Raw genomic sequence first — 17,663 nt, 5'->3', positions numbered from 1 at the left:
ATACTTAGTTCTATGAATAAAAATCACCACTCACAGTGACCCTAGAGGAAAAGATAGAATTGGCCCCGTGGGTTTCTAAGACTTTAACGCTCTGTGGAAGTAGAGCCTCATCTTTCCACTGCAGAGTGGCTGGCGGTTTCGATCTGTTGCCAGTCAAACTTGGAACCCACTACCACCAGGGATCCCTGTGGTGTTGCTATGAATAAGAACTGACTCAATGGCAGTGAGGTTTTTTTGGGGGGTGAGTAAAAATAGCAAATATATTACTGCTAGTAGGAAGATGTTAACAAAGTAGAAAATTATTAATAAGCACAGAGACTGGATCACTTTTAGTTATAAAAAGAAATATCTATGCATCACCTAGTAAAATGAATGAAAAGTAGTAATACAATATTGTTATAACTTTTAGTTGTCTCACAAGCAGCCCAGGCTCAAGGTGACCCCGTGCATAACAGAATGAGACAAGGTCCTTCCCTGTGCCAGCATGGCTTCTCTTGGTATGTATGTGGAGTCCACTGTTGTGTCAAAAAGAAAGGACAGTAGTTGGAACATATGACCCTGATGACAGAAGCAAGGACACATGATAGAAAAACATGATAGAATTCTACACAACCAACTTACTCATCAGAATAATTTTTTTTCCAAACATATAAATGAGATGTATACATGCTTAACCTCACTGGATAGATTAAACAAGAATCAAATTGATGACATCTCAAGGAAAAAATGAGGGAAAAACTCAAGAGAAGGCCAGAGGCCAGCTGCCAAGACAAATGTGAGTTCAAGGTGAACTGATAAAACTGAAAACAAACCCCTGAGAGGGAAAGTACGATATCCCACCCACATCTAGAGTCCATATCAAGAAGAGATTTGGTACAATGATCGTATCAAACAAAATATAGAGCTATTTGTCTGTAGACATTATGTATCTCCTGATACCAGCGCAGTATCTTGACCCCAAATAAGGAACCGGAATCTAATAAATCTCAAATCACCTATCAATTTACAGGAAATATAGGGGAGCAGTAGGTAGAGAACCCTGTTAAATGGCACCACAAGAGAGTCATCTAAATCCAGGATGTGTAACATTTTATCGGACAAATAATTTATGTATTATTTGTTTTATGCAAATTAAATATCTGATTTAATGTGAATCTCAATTTGAATAAACTAGCTGATAATAAGACTTGTTTTTTTAAACAACCAGGGAAAATTAAGCACACATTCTGTAATAACACTAAGACATTGTTACATTTATTATTTGTATTAACAGTACTTACAATATTTCTAAGTCTTTATAAGTGATAACTGAAGTATTTACAAATGGTAGTTTCTCTTGGATTTATTTCAATACACTGACAGGTGATGGGAGATATTTAAAGATAAAATAAAGGAGGCAAAATGTTGATAACTGTTTAAGTTGGATGATGGAGAGTTCTATATATGATTCTCTCTATATGCATGTTTTAAGCTTGTCACAATACTTGTTAAAATTCAAAATTCTGATGAAGCTATAATACTAATTTAACACTTAACTTCAGACTTCGAGATAAGTCAATGGTCATTTATAGTAAGTATCTTGAGATACACTTAAAAATTACTTTCTACAGCTGATGTGTGGCTGAAACACCCATGAGTTATCAGTAGGCTAGATCAGTTACGGTAGTTTATAACCATATGATTCTACTTTTGCTTTTGAAGAAAATACATTATCCCTAGGACATGTTCCCACTTATAGGTCATTTCCAAGGTAAAAACTAAAATGGTAAGTGTTATCATGAGGAATCCTATCTGAATAAATTCATAAGTAATGCATGTTTCAACAAGTAAATTAGAATAGAAAGCATCAGAGTACACCACAAAGAAAGGTAACTTGTTTTATGAGAGACTTAATCCATTGATATTGAAAGTTCATGTTTGTGTATACGTAGACAGTTACACATTCTCTGAACATTTCATGAAGATCCCGTTCAATTCTTCAAATGAACAAATACAAATTCAAATACTGAAGAAGGGCTTCGACTGTATTGCAAATTTGCTGTGTTCTTTAATACGATTGTTTACTCCCTTTTAAAGTTAATGAAGCTGAAAGATGATTTTCTTAAATTCCTGTTCAAAATATTCTTTCAACTCTTTAAATTATTTTATAAGTATAAATTGAGAAAATGATCAGGTGATTTGCAGTTAAAAGTAAAGAATACGTGATGGAAATTACAGACTAAAAAAAAAAAAAAGTAATGTAGAGGATAGAATACTTTCCAAATTGCAAAAGGTTGTATTTTACATTTGACAAAAAAATTATAAAATATGTTGACATCAACTAGATTTAGTAAGTATCATCGCGGTAGCAAGTATGTATGTATTTTTTGCCTACTTAACAAAATAATTGGCAATAGCTTAAAATGAAAGGAAATGTTCAACTTCACTAATTATTTTTTAAAAAGACACGACTATGCACTGTGCTGTACCAGGAAAAACAACGCTTAAAATAAACTCCCTTCTCAAGGAAAGTTAAAATATTAAGGCCGCCGTTATAAACCATCAAAATTTAAATATCTTTTACTGCTAACAATTTTAAGTATTTATACTGTAGAGCTAAATATTAGCACGAACACAATCCTGAATTTTACTCAAAAACCTCGAGGATATAATGTCCTGACAGTAATTCATTGTTCACTGCCTCAGTCTATTCTGACAAACAGAAACCCTACTTCCCAGAACAGAGGTGCCTTACAGGGTGGCCGAGGTGGCAAGTGTTTACAAAAGCAGAATGCAGACAGCTGTTTCCCACAGAGTGACTAGTAGGTTCAACCTCTAACCTTTGGTTAGCAGCTGAGCATTTTAACTACTATGCCACCAGGCCTCCCTGTAACCACGGAAATAGGACTTCTCAGACTGTAAATCATAACGGGACCAGACAGCCTAAGTATTCTTCCATGGAGAGGCTGGTGGCTTTGCACAAGCTGCCCTACCTAAACCACACCACCACCAGGGCTTCTAAAATTACAGTGAACTACCCCAAACCTTGGTTTCAATGTTGTAACAAGTTAGGGTAAAAAAAATTATGGTAATAAAAATTATTTTTGTAATAGATTTAATTATAGCCTCATCCCAAGGTTGTTGGAAACATAACAAAGCAGCACATCAGAATAAAATGAATGCATAATTAGTGCCTACAGCTCAGTGCCAGAATTCCTCAACATCATAAATTTTAAAATGACATTTTGTTTATTTAGAAAACAGTATAAATGTTGAGACATATTACTTTATATCTTGGGAAAAAATAGAAAACTGAAGTTTCAAAACTATGAGAAGTAACTATTTAGGCATAACAATAAAACTGTGGCTAACTATTAAGTTTTGAGACAAAAGAAACTTCCTCTATAAGAATGCAATGGACTGTTAGATGGCTGACTAGGAGCTGCCCCCAGCTGGTGACTGATCTGAGTCTTGGACCATATGGTGCTTCTGTCATCAGCCTGCTGCTGTTGTGTGGCCTCGAGTGGATGTCAACTCAGAGTAGAACGCTCCGTAGGGTTGGTGAGACTGTATACCTGTGTGGAGCAGGCAAGCTCATCTTTTCTGTCGCACAGTGGGTGGTGGTTTCAGTGGTGAACTTGCAGCTCAGCCCCTAGAGGTGACCCAATATAATACTCCAATTATAGAACAGTATCACTGAAATCACATGAAAGTACAATTTTGCTGAAGAGCATTCAACAATGATAGCAGTAGGACATTGACAAAGGAGTTGCCTTAGGTTCAGGCCTGATTCAGAAGAGGATATGGAACAAGGGGTATCACGGCTGACGTCAGCTGGATCTTGGCTGAAAGTGGGGAATACCAGAAAGATGTTTACTTGTGCTTTATTGACTATGCCAAGGTATTTGACTATGTGGATCATAACAAACTATGGAGTACCTTGAGAAGAATGGGAACAGTACGCACATGCAGAACTTGTACATGAATTAAGAGGTAGTTGTAAGAACAGAATAAGGGAATAGCACACGGCTTAAAATCAAGAAAGGTGTGTATCACGGTTGTACCCTCCCATCACATTTAATCTTTATGCTGAGGAAACAAAGAAGTTGGATTATATGAAATGAGGCAACAGGATTCGAGGAAGGCTTATTAGCAACCTATCCTATGCTGTGGACACAAACTTGCTTGCTGAAAGTGAAGAGGACTTGAAGCACTTGTTGAAGAAGATAAAGGATTATAGCCTTCAGTATGGATCACAACTCATTGTAAAGAAAACAAAAGTCCATATAACTGGACCAATAGGAAACATCAAGATAAGCAGAAACAGAATTTGTCAAGATTTTATCTTCCTTGGATCCTCTATCAATGGTCATGGTAGCAGCAGTCAACAGGTCAAATGACACAATGCACTGGGCAAATCTGCTGCACAAGACCTCTTTTAGATGTTGAAAGCAAGGATGTTGGTTGCATTGATGACTAAGATGCACCTGAGTGAAACCACAGTATTGCCTCATGTTTAAGTTACACACTGAAGAAGGAAGCTGAGGAATAATTGATGCATTTGGATTATGCTGGAGAAGAAGATTGATAGTATATAACTGTCTTGGAAGAAGTACTGCCAGAATGTGTCTCACACACTATGAATATGTCTTTAGTAGACATCAGTCCCTGAAGAACATTATGTTTGGTAACTGAGAGGAAGGCAAAAAGAGAAAGGCCTTCAACAAGATGGGTTGACACAGTGGCTGCACAATGGGCTCAAACAGAGGAACAATCGTGGGAATGGAGCAGGACCAGCCAGTGCCTTGTTATGTTGAACTTGGGGACACAGTGAGTTGGAACCAATTTGAAGGCAAGTAAAAATAACAACATCAATTGAAATGTGTTTCCCAAGATTTGCATTGAATTCGAAGAGCTTTGTACCTATGGAAGGAGTTGTATTTGAAAATACGGGTGTGCTTTTTAGTTATTTTAATGAAGTCAGAAACTATAGATTATAAACCAGAACACATATAGTCACAAAGGAAAAGGCAGATGCCAAGGAATAAGGAACACAAAGGATTGCTGGGGGGCACCAAAAACTAGAAGAGATGCTGACATAAGAAATTGACAAGGCTGGATCCCTAATTTAAAATTACCAGCTATGGCAGTTACTTAATCTCCTGTCAATTTGGGAAGGGGTCAAGTCTAGCCGGTCAATCAGGTCACAGCCAATGAGGCCTCAGCTTGGGCATGGCCTTTTCCTGAGGATCCTGGGAACTCTGGTCTTCCTCCTGAGAGGTGGGAGACTAACTCTCTGCTTCACCTTCCCGCTAACAAGGCACATAGAGCTACACCGATAGAGCCAGAGCCCTGGAGCTGGAGGAGCATGTGGAGATCCCTGCCAGTGCTGAGATGCTTCCACCACCACTGGAACTACAACTTTCCACCCACTGACCTGTGATCTTCCTGCATTCGGTGTCATTGCATGTGTTGTGTGGGTCTGAAGAGGAATTTATAGACTGGTATCGGACACATGGGCTAATATTGGACTTATGGACTTGAACTGGATGGGGCTGGGATGTTTTCTGAATATACAATTGCTCTTTTATATAAAGCTTTTTCATAAACACATGAGTGTCTATGAATTTGGTTCTCTATTTGACCGGGACTGGACTAACATATTAGCCTTCAGAAACTCCGAGCAAATAAACTTCTGCTCTTTTTGCAAAGTTACCCATTATTTCTATGGGTATTAATTCTGCTATGACTGTACTGGGTAACTAAGACAACCTCTACTAACATTTTAGTGACTGTCATTTACAACTACAAGTAAATAATATGATGATATAGATTCATTAATTCACATTTGATTTCCATGTTTTCTAAATAATAAAATAATCTCATTGTTGATATTCAAGATACTATTACCTTATTATATTAAGTGTTTTCCCCTGAATGGTTTTTAATATTCAAACGGATGTTGGCATTTAAAGATGACATAGGTTGTTTTTGGCAAATAAACAAACAAAACACCTTGCATTTAAAGTGGTTCCTCGTTTATATGAAAGGGGAGGCACGTGGACTGCAATGGAAAATAAATAGTAATAATAAAAATACTGAGAACTGGACATGCGCTTTTGAAATACTCTTCATTATTCTTGAGGGGGAAAAATAAATCTTGTAAGCTTTAGAACATTATGTTCGGTTCTTTTTTGCCTTTCAAACTAAGCATGTTGCCAGGATTACTTTTTTTATTCTAAGCTTTTAAAATTTATAAGCAAAGCTTTTCTTTGAATCATGTTTTAGTATTTTTTATTCTATAATGTCACTTATTGGCCAATTTCCATAGTCTTCAGACAATACACTGAGTTTCACAAGGTTTTCAAATGTAAGTATTCCCTTTATAGAAGTGGGAGAGTGGTGATGGTGGAGGAGGAGTTAGAGGTTGGCAGGAAGCAGGAGAGTGCCATGCACCTTTTTGCATTGTGGTTTCATACTGGGTCTATTTCCATATTAGGTTTGGAAGTTGGCATGTATAGTAACAAGAATAAACTAGATGAAAGTTCATCATGGTTAACGTAGGGGAGTCTAAGAACTATATAGATCCCTATTACTTGTACTTCACTGACTTTAATGCAATGACATGGAAACTGACCAGAGATATTTTTCTAAAATTATTTCTATTATAGGATGTTTCAACATGAGATGACCAAATAAAATTATCTAATATATTTAGCTAAAATATTCCTATTAATTCTCACATCCCGCACATGACTTTGGGCTTGGATAAAAGCCGTTGTGGAATGCCTCGAGCATCCCCTGGCTGTGCAGACAGTGAACACACTCAGCTGCTGAGCTAGGGGGTGTGATTGATTGACCCGTTGGGCGGGTCTGCAAATGGTCTCAGCTATCTTCTGGAGATGGCTGCTCCTCGCTCCCTGGCAACGGCCCCTCTATGACAAGTAGACACCTGCCTTTCAAGTGCCGCAAAGAGGTGGGGGATAGCATGAACCTACAGGGCAAACAAGTCTTTTGAATTATGAAAATGAGCTTAAATGGACAATACATTTTCTAAAATTGAGTTTTCTAGGTGTGTTCAACACTTTACTTGGGCTCAAGTCAACCCCAATCCAAACTCTCTGCCATTAAATCGATTCACAGTGGGCTCGGTAGGCTGGACTCGACCTGTCTTTGTGGGCTTCCAAGGCTATCAATCTTTGAGGGAGCAGAGAGCCTGCAGAGTGGCTGGTGGGTTCAAACAGCTGACATTGTGCTTAGCAGCCCCTACATAACCCACTATGCCACCAGGAATCTTTTACTGGATATATGTAAATTAGAAATCCCAATATAATTTCAGAAATAATCAGTAATATGCTGGCTCAGGGGTGAGCTGAGCAGGTATATAAAGGGGGCAATGCTGACGTGCTGAAGCAGAGAAGAAACAGGCTCTCAGTGAGGCAGAGGTAGCCCTCAGGAGTCGGTGATGATATGGTTGTGGCTGAAAATGAAATCTAGTGTAGAAATGGCTAGACTTTACAATGGCCTTTAAGATAACTAGTTGTCTTAGTTTCCTAGTGCTACTAAAACAGGAATACAACAGAGGTTGACTTTAAATGACAATTTACTTTCTCACAGTTCAGAGGGAAGTCTGAATTCAAGGTACCATCTCTAAAGGAAAGCTCTCAGTTTTTGTAGGCTCAGGGTTCACTCAGTTTCTCTGCAATTTGGGGGTTTGCCTGTTTCTTGACCTAATCTGCTCCTTAATAGCACTTAAAGGTAATTGGCCTTGGGGCACATAATACATCTATTTCCCAAAAGGATTATATTCACAGGTATAAGAGTTAGAACCCCAACACAGCACAATTCCATGATGGGGATCTAACCTTCAGCAGTTCTCAACCTGTGGGTTGTGACCCCTTTGGGAATTGAACAACCCTTTCACAGGGGTTTCCTGATTCATAACAGTAGTAAAATTAGAGTTATGAAGTAGCAACGAAAATCATTTTATGGTTAGGGGGTCACCACAACATGAGGAACTGTATGCAAGGGTCACAGTATTAGGAATTTTGAGAACCACTGCTCTATACCATTATTTCTCAAAACTGAGTAAAACTCAGCACCTTTGGGTCGATTCATAGCCTACAGGACAGAGTAGAACTGTTTCTGTGTGTGTCCAAGAGCACCAATCTTTAGGAGAGTAGAAAGTCTCATCTTTCTCCTGCAGAGTGCGTGGCTTGTAGTTTCGAACGGTCCAATGTAGAATCTACTACACCACCAGTGACACGAAACAATAGGCTCAGGCTATGAGCTCTCAAAACGTCATCTTGAGCATCCTGTAAGGGATGCGGTATTACCAAGAACTATTTGTTTGATCTTTCCTGAACAATATGATTTGAGACTTTTTCTTCCTAGGAAAGTGCAAAATGCCCATGTAACTATTCTCACTTGAAAGGTGAATAAAGACTAGATATCTACAATACACAGGATAAGCAGCCTGGGTTTTATGGATTTCCAAGTAATGTAGACCCCTCTCTCTCTCTTAAATGTCCAAGGACAAAATGGAGGTTTAACAACAACAACCAAGGATCCCAAAGCGACCCTGCAAATGGCTTCAAAACCATTAGTCTAATCCAAGAGGTAAACTGTACAATTTTAAAACTAAAGCAAAAAGTGCCAAAATAACTTGTTCATTGTAAAATGGTTAGAATAGCATATCTTAAATGTTATAGGACAAAAAAACTAAATAGCAAGACTACACAGAAAATAAGTTTTCCATAGTTTTTAAATGTAGTTTTTAAGTTTCTCTAAAACACTGTTTCACATCTGTCTCATTTCAGGGTTCCAAGGACTTATAAATTTTGAACTGGATCTTTCCAAGCTCTATAAATTCTTTTTGGAGACTTTCTGATGCATATTTTTATCTCTATACAAGCTAAAAATTATATGCACAATCTTCAAAAACTCCAAATCAGTTACAGTTGTGCAAGAGAGATTAAATGACATGCACACAAATGTTTAAAAAAAATTATATATGTATACCATCTTATGTAAGCTAGAAAACAAAAGGCTTTGGCACTTTTTCTTAAGTCCATCCCAGGGAATTGTGTGAAAATAGTATGAGCTTTCAGTAATTCCACTACCATAGATATTCTACTAGAAACAAAAAAATTGCATTGTAAGATTGACAGCCAAAAATGTCTACTATTACTAAGTATCAATTGGTATTATTGTTCATCTTTCAAAAATAATCACACATTTATTGTCTCAGTTCTTCTGGAAAGCCACCTTGTGGTATGATTTTATCTTCATTTGAAAAACAAGCAAGACGACCTAGAAAGGAAACGTCTCCTCGCCCTGTTGCTCGCCATGTCTGGCTCTTCCAGGGTCGCCGCCATGAAGAAAGTGGTTCAGCAGCTCCGGCTGGAGGCCGGGCTCAACCGTGTGAAAGTTTCCCAGGCAGCTGCAGATTTGAAACAGTTTTGTCTGCAGAATGCTCAACATGACCCCCTGCTGACTGGAGTATCTTCAAGTACAAATCCCTTTAGACCCCAGAAAGTCTGTTCATTTTTGTAGTAAGATGAATCTTTCAAAGGTTTCCTAAGTCATTTCTCATGAACCAGTGACCATTCAAGGAGAGCTAAATTTGAAGCTGTACAAAAGCTCGTCTTCACAGTTACAGGTGCCATACTATACAAACTTCTGCTTTTGTCAGTCCTCAACATCTACCTCTCTGAATTTTCATGAATTTCTATTTCACAAGGGTTGTTTTATATACACTGGCAGCTGTATATAATAAAATAAGTAGTACAAAAAAGAAAAAAAGAAAAAGAAGCAAACAGTGGCTTAGCGAACCTAAGTCCAGTCAGTTCTATTACATAGCTAGCCACCCTATAGGACAGGGTAGAACCCCCTGTGAGCTTCTGAGGCTGTAAATCTCTATAGAAACCAAAAGTTTCTTCTTCTCTGTCAGTGACTGGTGGGTTTGAACCACCATCCTTACAGTTATCAGTCCAACGAGGAACCCACTCTGCCACCAAAGGACCTTACATCAGTAGGGGTAATGGAATTGAGACCAAGGGTACTAGCTCAGGAATCTCTCTGTGGCCAATGGAAGAATAAAGAGAACTGAAATTAGTGAAAAGCCCTTATAGAGTGCAAATGGTTACTTTACTCAGGTACTAAAGAAAAGGTGACAGTTCAAATCCATCTATAGGTGCTCAGAAGGCCTGGTGGTCAATGTCTGAAAAACCAGCTATTTGAAAATCCTATGGAGCACAGGTCTACGCTGACATACATTTCTGCAACTAGTAAAGTAAATTACTAAGGGCTCAAGATAGAATAACTTCCCACATGTTTAATTATTTAATTCTACGAAATGCCTTTGGAGCCCAAGTGGTTATGCATGGCTGCTACCCATAAGGCCAGCAATTTGAATCCACCAGTTGCTCTTCGGGAGAAAAAGGTTTTCTACTCTCATAAAGAGCCACACTCTCGAAAACCCACAGGGGCCATTCTACCCTGTCCCATAGGGTCGCAATGAGGTGGAATTGACTAGATGGCAGTGAGTTTACAACACACCTTTTGAGTGAAGATTTTACTAACTCTATTTTTCAAGGCGGAGACAGACGCTTATGCTAATCCGCTGACTAGCTGCATCTTGTAGGTAGCCGGTCTAGTCGGAGGTTCACATGATTGCAAAGGCCAGCTTCTCGCTCTCAGAAAAAAAACTCAGAGGAAGCTAAAATAGTCACTCCTTTCCCACTTGTTTGTAGTGATATTTTCTCATGTGAGTAAGAAGAGGGATGAATGCAAACATCAAGTACCATTTGGGCCAGGTCTGTGGGCTCTTTATTTGGATGTTCTTTTAATATTGAACTCCTAGAGGCACTTCTGCAGAAGTTGCCCCTGGAGGCTAAAACAAGATGGGTAGATTTTAGGAAGCATGTATCTGTGATTGTTTAGCTGAGCAGGCCCATGGATAACTAGACAACAGTCAATAGCACCATTTCCCAGAGTGCAGAGATTTTTCACACAAAAAAGTGAGGCTTCACTCTCACTACTGGTCCTGAGGGGTTCATCTGACCTGGATTCCTGTATTTCATGTTCCTATCTGTGCCAGTGTACATCCTCCAGTCCAGCTGGATACGTAAGGTAGAATTGGGATCATGATAGTGGGGGGGAGGAAGCATTCAAGAACTGGAGGAGAATTGTATATTTCATCATTGCTACACTGCACCCTGACTGGCCCGTCTCCTCCCCACAGCTCTTCTGCAAGGGGATGTCCAATTTCCCACAGATGGGCCCTGGGTCCCCACTCCGCACTCCCCCTCATTCTATGATTTTTGGGGGGTCTTTGATGCCTGATACCGGGGCCATTCAACGCCTTGTGATCTCACAGGCTGGTGTGCTTCTTCCATGTGGGCTTTCTTCACTGCATTTGCTTATGCACCTGCTTTGTCTTGAGTGTTGTGTCGGGGTAGGCCGGTGTGCTGCTTCCATGTGTGCTTTGTTGTTTCTTAGCTAGATGGCCGCCTGTTTATCTTCAAGCCTTTAAGCCCCCAGATGCTATATCTTTTGATAGCCGGGCACAATCCGCTTTCTTCAGAGGGTGGAGGGAAGGTGAGGGAGAAAGGGGAAACAGATTACAAGGTCTACATATAACCTCCTCCCTGTGAGAAGGAGGGCGGAGAAGTGGGTGAGGGAAAATGTCAGATGGTGTCAGATATGACAAAATAATAATAAATTTTAAATTATCAAGGGTTCACGGGGGGGTGGGGGGGGATGAGGAGCTGATACCAAGGGCTCAAGTAGAAAGCAGGTATTTTGAGAATGATGATGGCAACATATGTACAAATGTGATTGACACAATTGATGCATGGATTGTGATGAGTTGTATGAGCCTCTAATAAAATGATTTTATAAAATGAAATGTGCTGGGGAAAAAAAGTGAGGATTCATGCAAATCTGTTGGAAACGGCGCATTCTGCAACCTTCTTCTCTGAGGGCTCGCAACGCCTGTAAGCACGGAGAAAGCCCTGAGCACTACTGCAGAACAAAGGCCGGTTCACTTGGTTTAGCGGAGTGTTTCCCAAGTGTAAGGTCTATTAATATTCCATACAACAACTTCTGATGTTTCAGACTAACTCTGAAAATAATCGGTGACACTGTTTTTTCCTTTACAAAATTTTACCGTATATGACAAAGGGTTCAACATTTCAATTAGCTTTTCAATTTTTCTGGAAAATTTTTGAAGCCCCTCATATAGTAGGAACTTTAGTGCATTATTCTATGGGTATAAGCCACTGGTTCCCAACGTGAGTGATACCACCCTCTGTGGGTACTGGAACGATTCAGGGGAGCTACAGAAGCGGATACCTATACTTTATCCTAGATTGTGGGTTACAGTACAAACGTTTTCAATTGCCAGGGCAACACTGAATAATTATTATTATTTTTCTGAAAATGAGGCAGTAAAGCCAAATAAATTTCAGAACCTACGCTATAGACAATAAATGGTTCCAGAGCCAATGAGATTAAATGACATGAATTCTTGCTCTAAAATAAGTCGTTAGGTCCAGTCAGTTCCGATTCCCTGTCACCTTACTTAACACAGAAAGAAACACTGCCCAGTCCTGCACCATCCTCACAATTGTTATGTTCGAGTCCACTGTTGCAGTCACTGTGTCAACCCATCCTGTTGAGGGCCTCTACTTTTTGCTGACCCTCTACCAACGTCCTTTTCCAAGGACTGACGCCTCTAAAAATCACAGGACCTTGAAAACAGCCTGGTCCTCTAATGAGTGGTGCTTTTGCCTGGACTGGTCTACGATGCCTCAGCAGGATGACATATCAGAGGTAAACAGGATAGCACGCCCTGGCACTCTCTAATGGTTTGATCCAGGGCTGCCAAGGAGCAGGCTAAGGAGCATTAGCTAGTGGCACTGCAGCACGTTGTTCCATGATGTTGTTCTGCTCTCTCGCTTTGCTATACTTGTTCTCTAATGGGTACCATTTTCAAACATCAGGTTTGGTCAGGTCAGGTTATAATTTTGACCACGAAATGTTGGAAGTAGGAATATTAGGCAGGTGTCCAACAACTTAAGAGGTTTGCAGGATAATACACCTATAATTTTCCCCTAACTACATTATTAGCAGGGATTTATAATACCAGGAGCATTTCTAAATTTAATGATAATTCTGATAAAAATAATAAAGTGCTCACATTATGCATAGAAAGTGATCATATAGGATGGATATATACATAGGGACTTTAAAAAGTTCATGGAAAAATTATATTACCTTTTAATTTAATCTTCCTATGAACCTTCTGAAATTCTCTGTGTGTGTGTATGTGTACATAATACAGAAAAAAACTAATACAGATGTTGTGTTATAGTCAATATTATAATTATGTGTGATATATTATAATTCTGGACTTCATATGACTGGCTATCCTCCCATTTTGGAGGGTATTATCAATTTATGAACAGAAATAGGGAGATGTTCATATCTGACCTTAGTAGAGGGTATTAATTGGACCTCACTCCATTTATAAGTTATCTTGATAACTGTCACTTGTACTGCAAGTAAAGAATGATATTCTACAGCTGAGAGGAGAAAGTTGCTTCTGGAGTGGCCTGGGAAAAAAGCCTGGTTGATTAAGATTAGTAGTAGGCTAGAGGCCCAGGCCATATGTGCATATAATAAGATTAATAAGATACAGTCCAGGAGTGGAGAATAGATTATTATATTTGAGTCACATTAAAAAGGTGAAGGGTTGTATGTTATTTTGGTTGCATTATTGATACTCAATGTAACTTCCACTAAACAACCACTATTGATAAGATTTACCCGTGAGTAATTATGAACAGGATTCCTGCAACAGCACCCTGGTTTGTATAAAATAAGCCCTCTGAGAAGCATGGGGTGGGACCTCAGCACCAGCACTAGGCAGCGGTGGAGCGCATCCTCTGGATCCAGCATCTTCTTACCCCTGCCTAAACTTCAGCTTTTTGAACGGAAAAGCACTCATCACCACGTGAGACATTTCCTCAAACGCTTATGAATTTCTGTGGGATGTTGTAGCAAGTCACATAATCCAGAAATGTGAGGGACTATATACATAAGGGAGGAGTGGTTGGGCTGGGGGATCAGGAGGGGATGGAGCTAAATGGCTTCATGGAAGAGTCGGACATTTGTAGCATCATCAATTCCCAACTCCTTCGGACTAGTCTGGAATTAATTTTTTAAAGAGCTTATCACCACAGATATAAAAAGATATTCTGAAGCTTGCTCTTGAACATAGCACAGCTAAAACAAAAGGAAGAAGTGATGAAGAGCTAAACAGCAGCGACAGGAGAGCAGCTGGAGAAGGCAGAGTATTGTGATGAAATGTGCAAAGACCTGGAGTTGGAAAGACAAAAGGGAAGAACATGCTCAGCATTTCTCAAGCTGAAAGAACTAAATTGACAAAGTCAAGTTGCAATATTGTAAGATTTGAGGTGTAAAGCGCTGAATGACACCAGAGTTTAAAAGAAAAGAGCAGGAATACAACATTATATTACCAAAAATGATTGGTTGATATTGAAACATTTCAGGGGGAAGCATATGGTCAAGAACCAATGCTATTGAAGGAAGAAGTTCAAGATGCACTGAAGGGCGTGCAGCAAAACATGGCCGCTGAGATATTTCATCAAATAGAGGCAATTCTGAAAGAACTCACTCCCTATGCCAAGCAATTTGGAAGGCAGCTATTTGGGCAACCGACTTGAAGAGATCCATTGTTTGTGCCCATTCCAAATGAAGGTGAGCCAACAGAATGTAAAGACTATCAAACAACAGCACTAATATCAAACACTAGTAAAATTCTGCTGAGGAGAATTTTAAAACATTATGATGAATAGGAATTCCAGAATATTTAATTGTGCTTTTGAGAAACCTGTACATAGATCAAGAAACATTTGTTTGAAACCAAATATGGGAAACTGTGTGGTTTGAAATTAGGAAAGGGGTGTATCCAAACTGTTATCTTTTTACCATACATATTCAATCTGTAGGATTAACACATATTCTGAGAAACGGAACTATATGAAAAAGAATGCAGCATCAGGACTGGAGGAAGACTCATAAACAACCTTTGATAAGCAGATACCACAGTCTTGTGCACTGACTGTGAAGGGGGTTGAAATCACTTACTGAAAAAGGTTTATTACAAAAAGACTACTCAACCTGGATTACACTTTAACATAGAGAAAATAAACATCCTCACAACTGGTCAAACAAACAACATCACAATAGATAAAGACTGAAGTTGTCAAGGATTTTATTCTACTTGGATCCACCATCACGCCCATGGAAGCAACAGTCAAGAAATCAAATAATGTATTGTATTAGGGACCCTGGTGACACAGCAGGTGAATATTTGGATGTTATCCAAAAGGTCAGTGGTTGAAATCCCCCACGGATTGCTCCCTTATGGATCACAGCCTGGAAAACCCTATGGGTAATCCTGCTCCGTCCTCTAGTGTTGTTATGCGATAGCACTGACTCAATGACACACAACAACATGCATGTTTAAAGTCATGTATGTAGCATTTCCCCATTTCCTGTTAATCTCATCCTTCCAACTAATTAGCCTCACTTGATTGCGTACCCTTAAGGTGACCAATGTCTTTGGAAATTGAAAAAAGAAATAAAGGACAAAAGACCCAAGGATGGAACAGCTCATTCCTTGAGTACTAGCCTTTTCTGCTGCCCTGGCTGGATCCACAACCCTGACCCCATCTCACTATGCAACCATTTCTGTGGCCCTCTGCTCCACAGTTAGACATCTCTCAAAAATTTTATCCTGAAAATATAGAATTCTGTGATTAAACAGTCAGCTTCAGAAAGCTATTCTACATTTAAGGAGCTCATTTTCCTAACATCATGTCACCGCTACCCCTAACTAGACTATGACAAAGTTGTGCTCTCACTGCCATTGCATGGATTCTGACTCCTGGTGACTCTCTAGGCCAGGGTAGCAGTGTCCTTGGTTTCCCAAGACTCTCTTTTCAGGGCTTTGTCCCCGGCAGAGACCCTGGAGGCTTCATACTGTAAACCCCGAGCTCAACGCAAAACCCAGTACACCAGTAGTGGCAAGCTTAACACTCTGCAATTTTCTTACTCTTCAAGCAGAACACATACAAATTGATATCCAGGTCAAGGAAACCTCAGTATTTCCATAGGTATATGTTTAATTAAAGTCACAATTTTAGTAGTTGCAGGTGTGGGCTTCCTTAAGCCATTTAATGCACTCTAGGCTTCATTTCCCCTACTTAAAAAAAAAAAAAGCCAGGGGAAATGCTACTTATGCATAAAACACTTTGAATTCCCTAGATGAAAGCCCGCATATATAAGTGTGATGCGTGTTTATTGCCTCTTCTCTGATGAAAAGTGGCAGCCTTCTGCTTGAAATGGGATTAGAAATTCTGACTATAATAGAGAAGAGAAAAACACAAATGAGTAACAAGCAGTCAGAATAAATAAATTGAAAAGATGGAGAGCACTCCTTTTACAAAAGGAACATCAGTTGTGAAACTTGGTTTAATTTTGTATGCTTTGCACTTTTAAAAAATTGGGCTCAACTGCATGTATAATGAGCTACAAGCAGAAGGTACATTCAATTGTACATGAATAAAAAATGACCTTTTCATTTGCTCTTCCGCAGTTTGGCATTCCTATATTATTAAAATATAATGTATTAAAGATTAAGTAAGCATATTAGCATACAGACATCATGCTTATGTGCCCAGAGATGTGCCAACTATTCAACCTGACGCTAGAAAGTTATCTATACAAGATCAGTATTTAATAGTAAAGATATCAATGCAAGAGAATGCAAACTTCTTTTCTAACAATTAGAGTCAGTTGTTCCACGGAAAATGGTGGAGGGGAGATTTGAGGAAAGTATCTTAAAAGGGAACCACAAATAAAAATTGCAAGCAGTTCAGTAGCTGAGAGTGAACTACACTCTCTGCTGTAGGAAACATACTAATTACATAAACTCCCTACCTAAGGAAACAACATTCTCAATTGCAGAAGTAAATGATAAAGAAGTTTTCATACCAACATTTTTAAGAGAAAAGGAATGTTTATTAAATATTTGTCTTGTTTTCATTCCTTTGTATGGCTTATTTTTCTTTCTCTCTCTTAAGCATCAAATTGTCAAAGTTTTTTCCCCCACATATATGTAATACATGTTCACTAAAAAAAAGAAAGAAAGCAGTTCAGAAAAGTAAAAATAGAAAACAATAGGGGGAAAAAGCATCACACTTTCCTATGAGCCAATTGAAATAACTACTGATCACCTTTTACATAATTTCTTTCATTTTTTTTTAGAATATATGAGGGGATATCTACCCCACCCCCACCCCCCACACAAACATGGCTAAAGCTCTGCTAGGAGCCTTTGTAGTACGCATTTTTAGGCTCTCTCTGGTCAGTGAATTAAAAAAAAAAATCATCTTATGGGGGCTCATACAATTCTTATCACAATCCATCCATACATACATTTGTTGCCCTCATCATTCTCAAAAGATTTGCTTTCTACTTGAGCCCTTAATATCCGCTCCTCATTTTCCCCCTCCCTCCCACTCCCTCATGAACCCTTCATAATTCATAAATTATTATTTTGTCATATCTTACACTGTCCGACATCTCCC

General features: G+C 39.1%; 2 protein-coding genes across 2 annotated transcripts in view; one reads left to right on the top strand and one right to left on the bottom strand.

Annotated features, from left to right (window-relative positions):
- Positions 1 to 17,663, bottom strand: part of FBXL17 (F-box and leucine rich repeat protein 17) — a 581,667-nt gene that overhangs the window by 221,430 nt on the left and 342,574 nt on the right. The window lies entirely within an intron of this gene.
- Positions 9,328 to 9,557, top strand: LOC101659312 (guanine nucleotide-binding protein G(I)/G(S)/G(O) subunit gamma-5-like). The gene has a single exon (XM_045285081.1). The coding sequence runs from the start codon at positions 9,328 to 9,330 to the stop codon at positions 9,532 to 9,534; it is 207 nt and encodes a 68-aa protein (XP_045141016.1). The 3' UTR covers positions 9,535 to 9,557.

The sequence above is a fragment of the Echinops telfairi genome, unplaced genomic scaffold, assembly GCF_000313985.2.
Source record: "Echinops telfairi isolate 266 unplaced genomic scaffold, ASM31398v2 ScPeMD7_7469;HRSCAF=8507_1, whole genome shotgun sequence".
Lineage (NCBI taxonomy): Eukaryota > Metazoa > Chordata > Mammalia > Afrosoricida > Tenrecidae > Echinops > Echinops telfairi.
The sequence above is the reverse complement of the archived record's forward strand: the minus strand, read 5'-3'. Positions and strand labels throughout refer to the sequence as shown.

Bases quoted from the DNA above. Each gene is read 5' to 3' on its own strand.
- LOC101659312 (XM_045285081.1), top strand. From the start codon at position 9,328: ATGTCTGGCTCTTCCAGGGTCGCCGCCATGAAGAAAGTGGTTCAGCAG.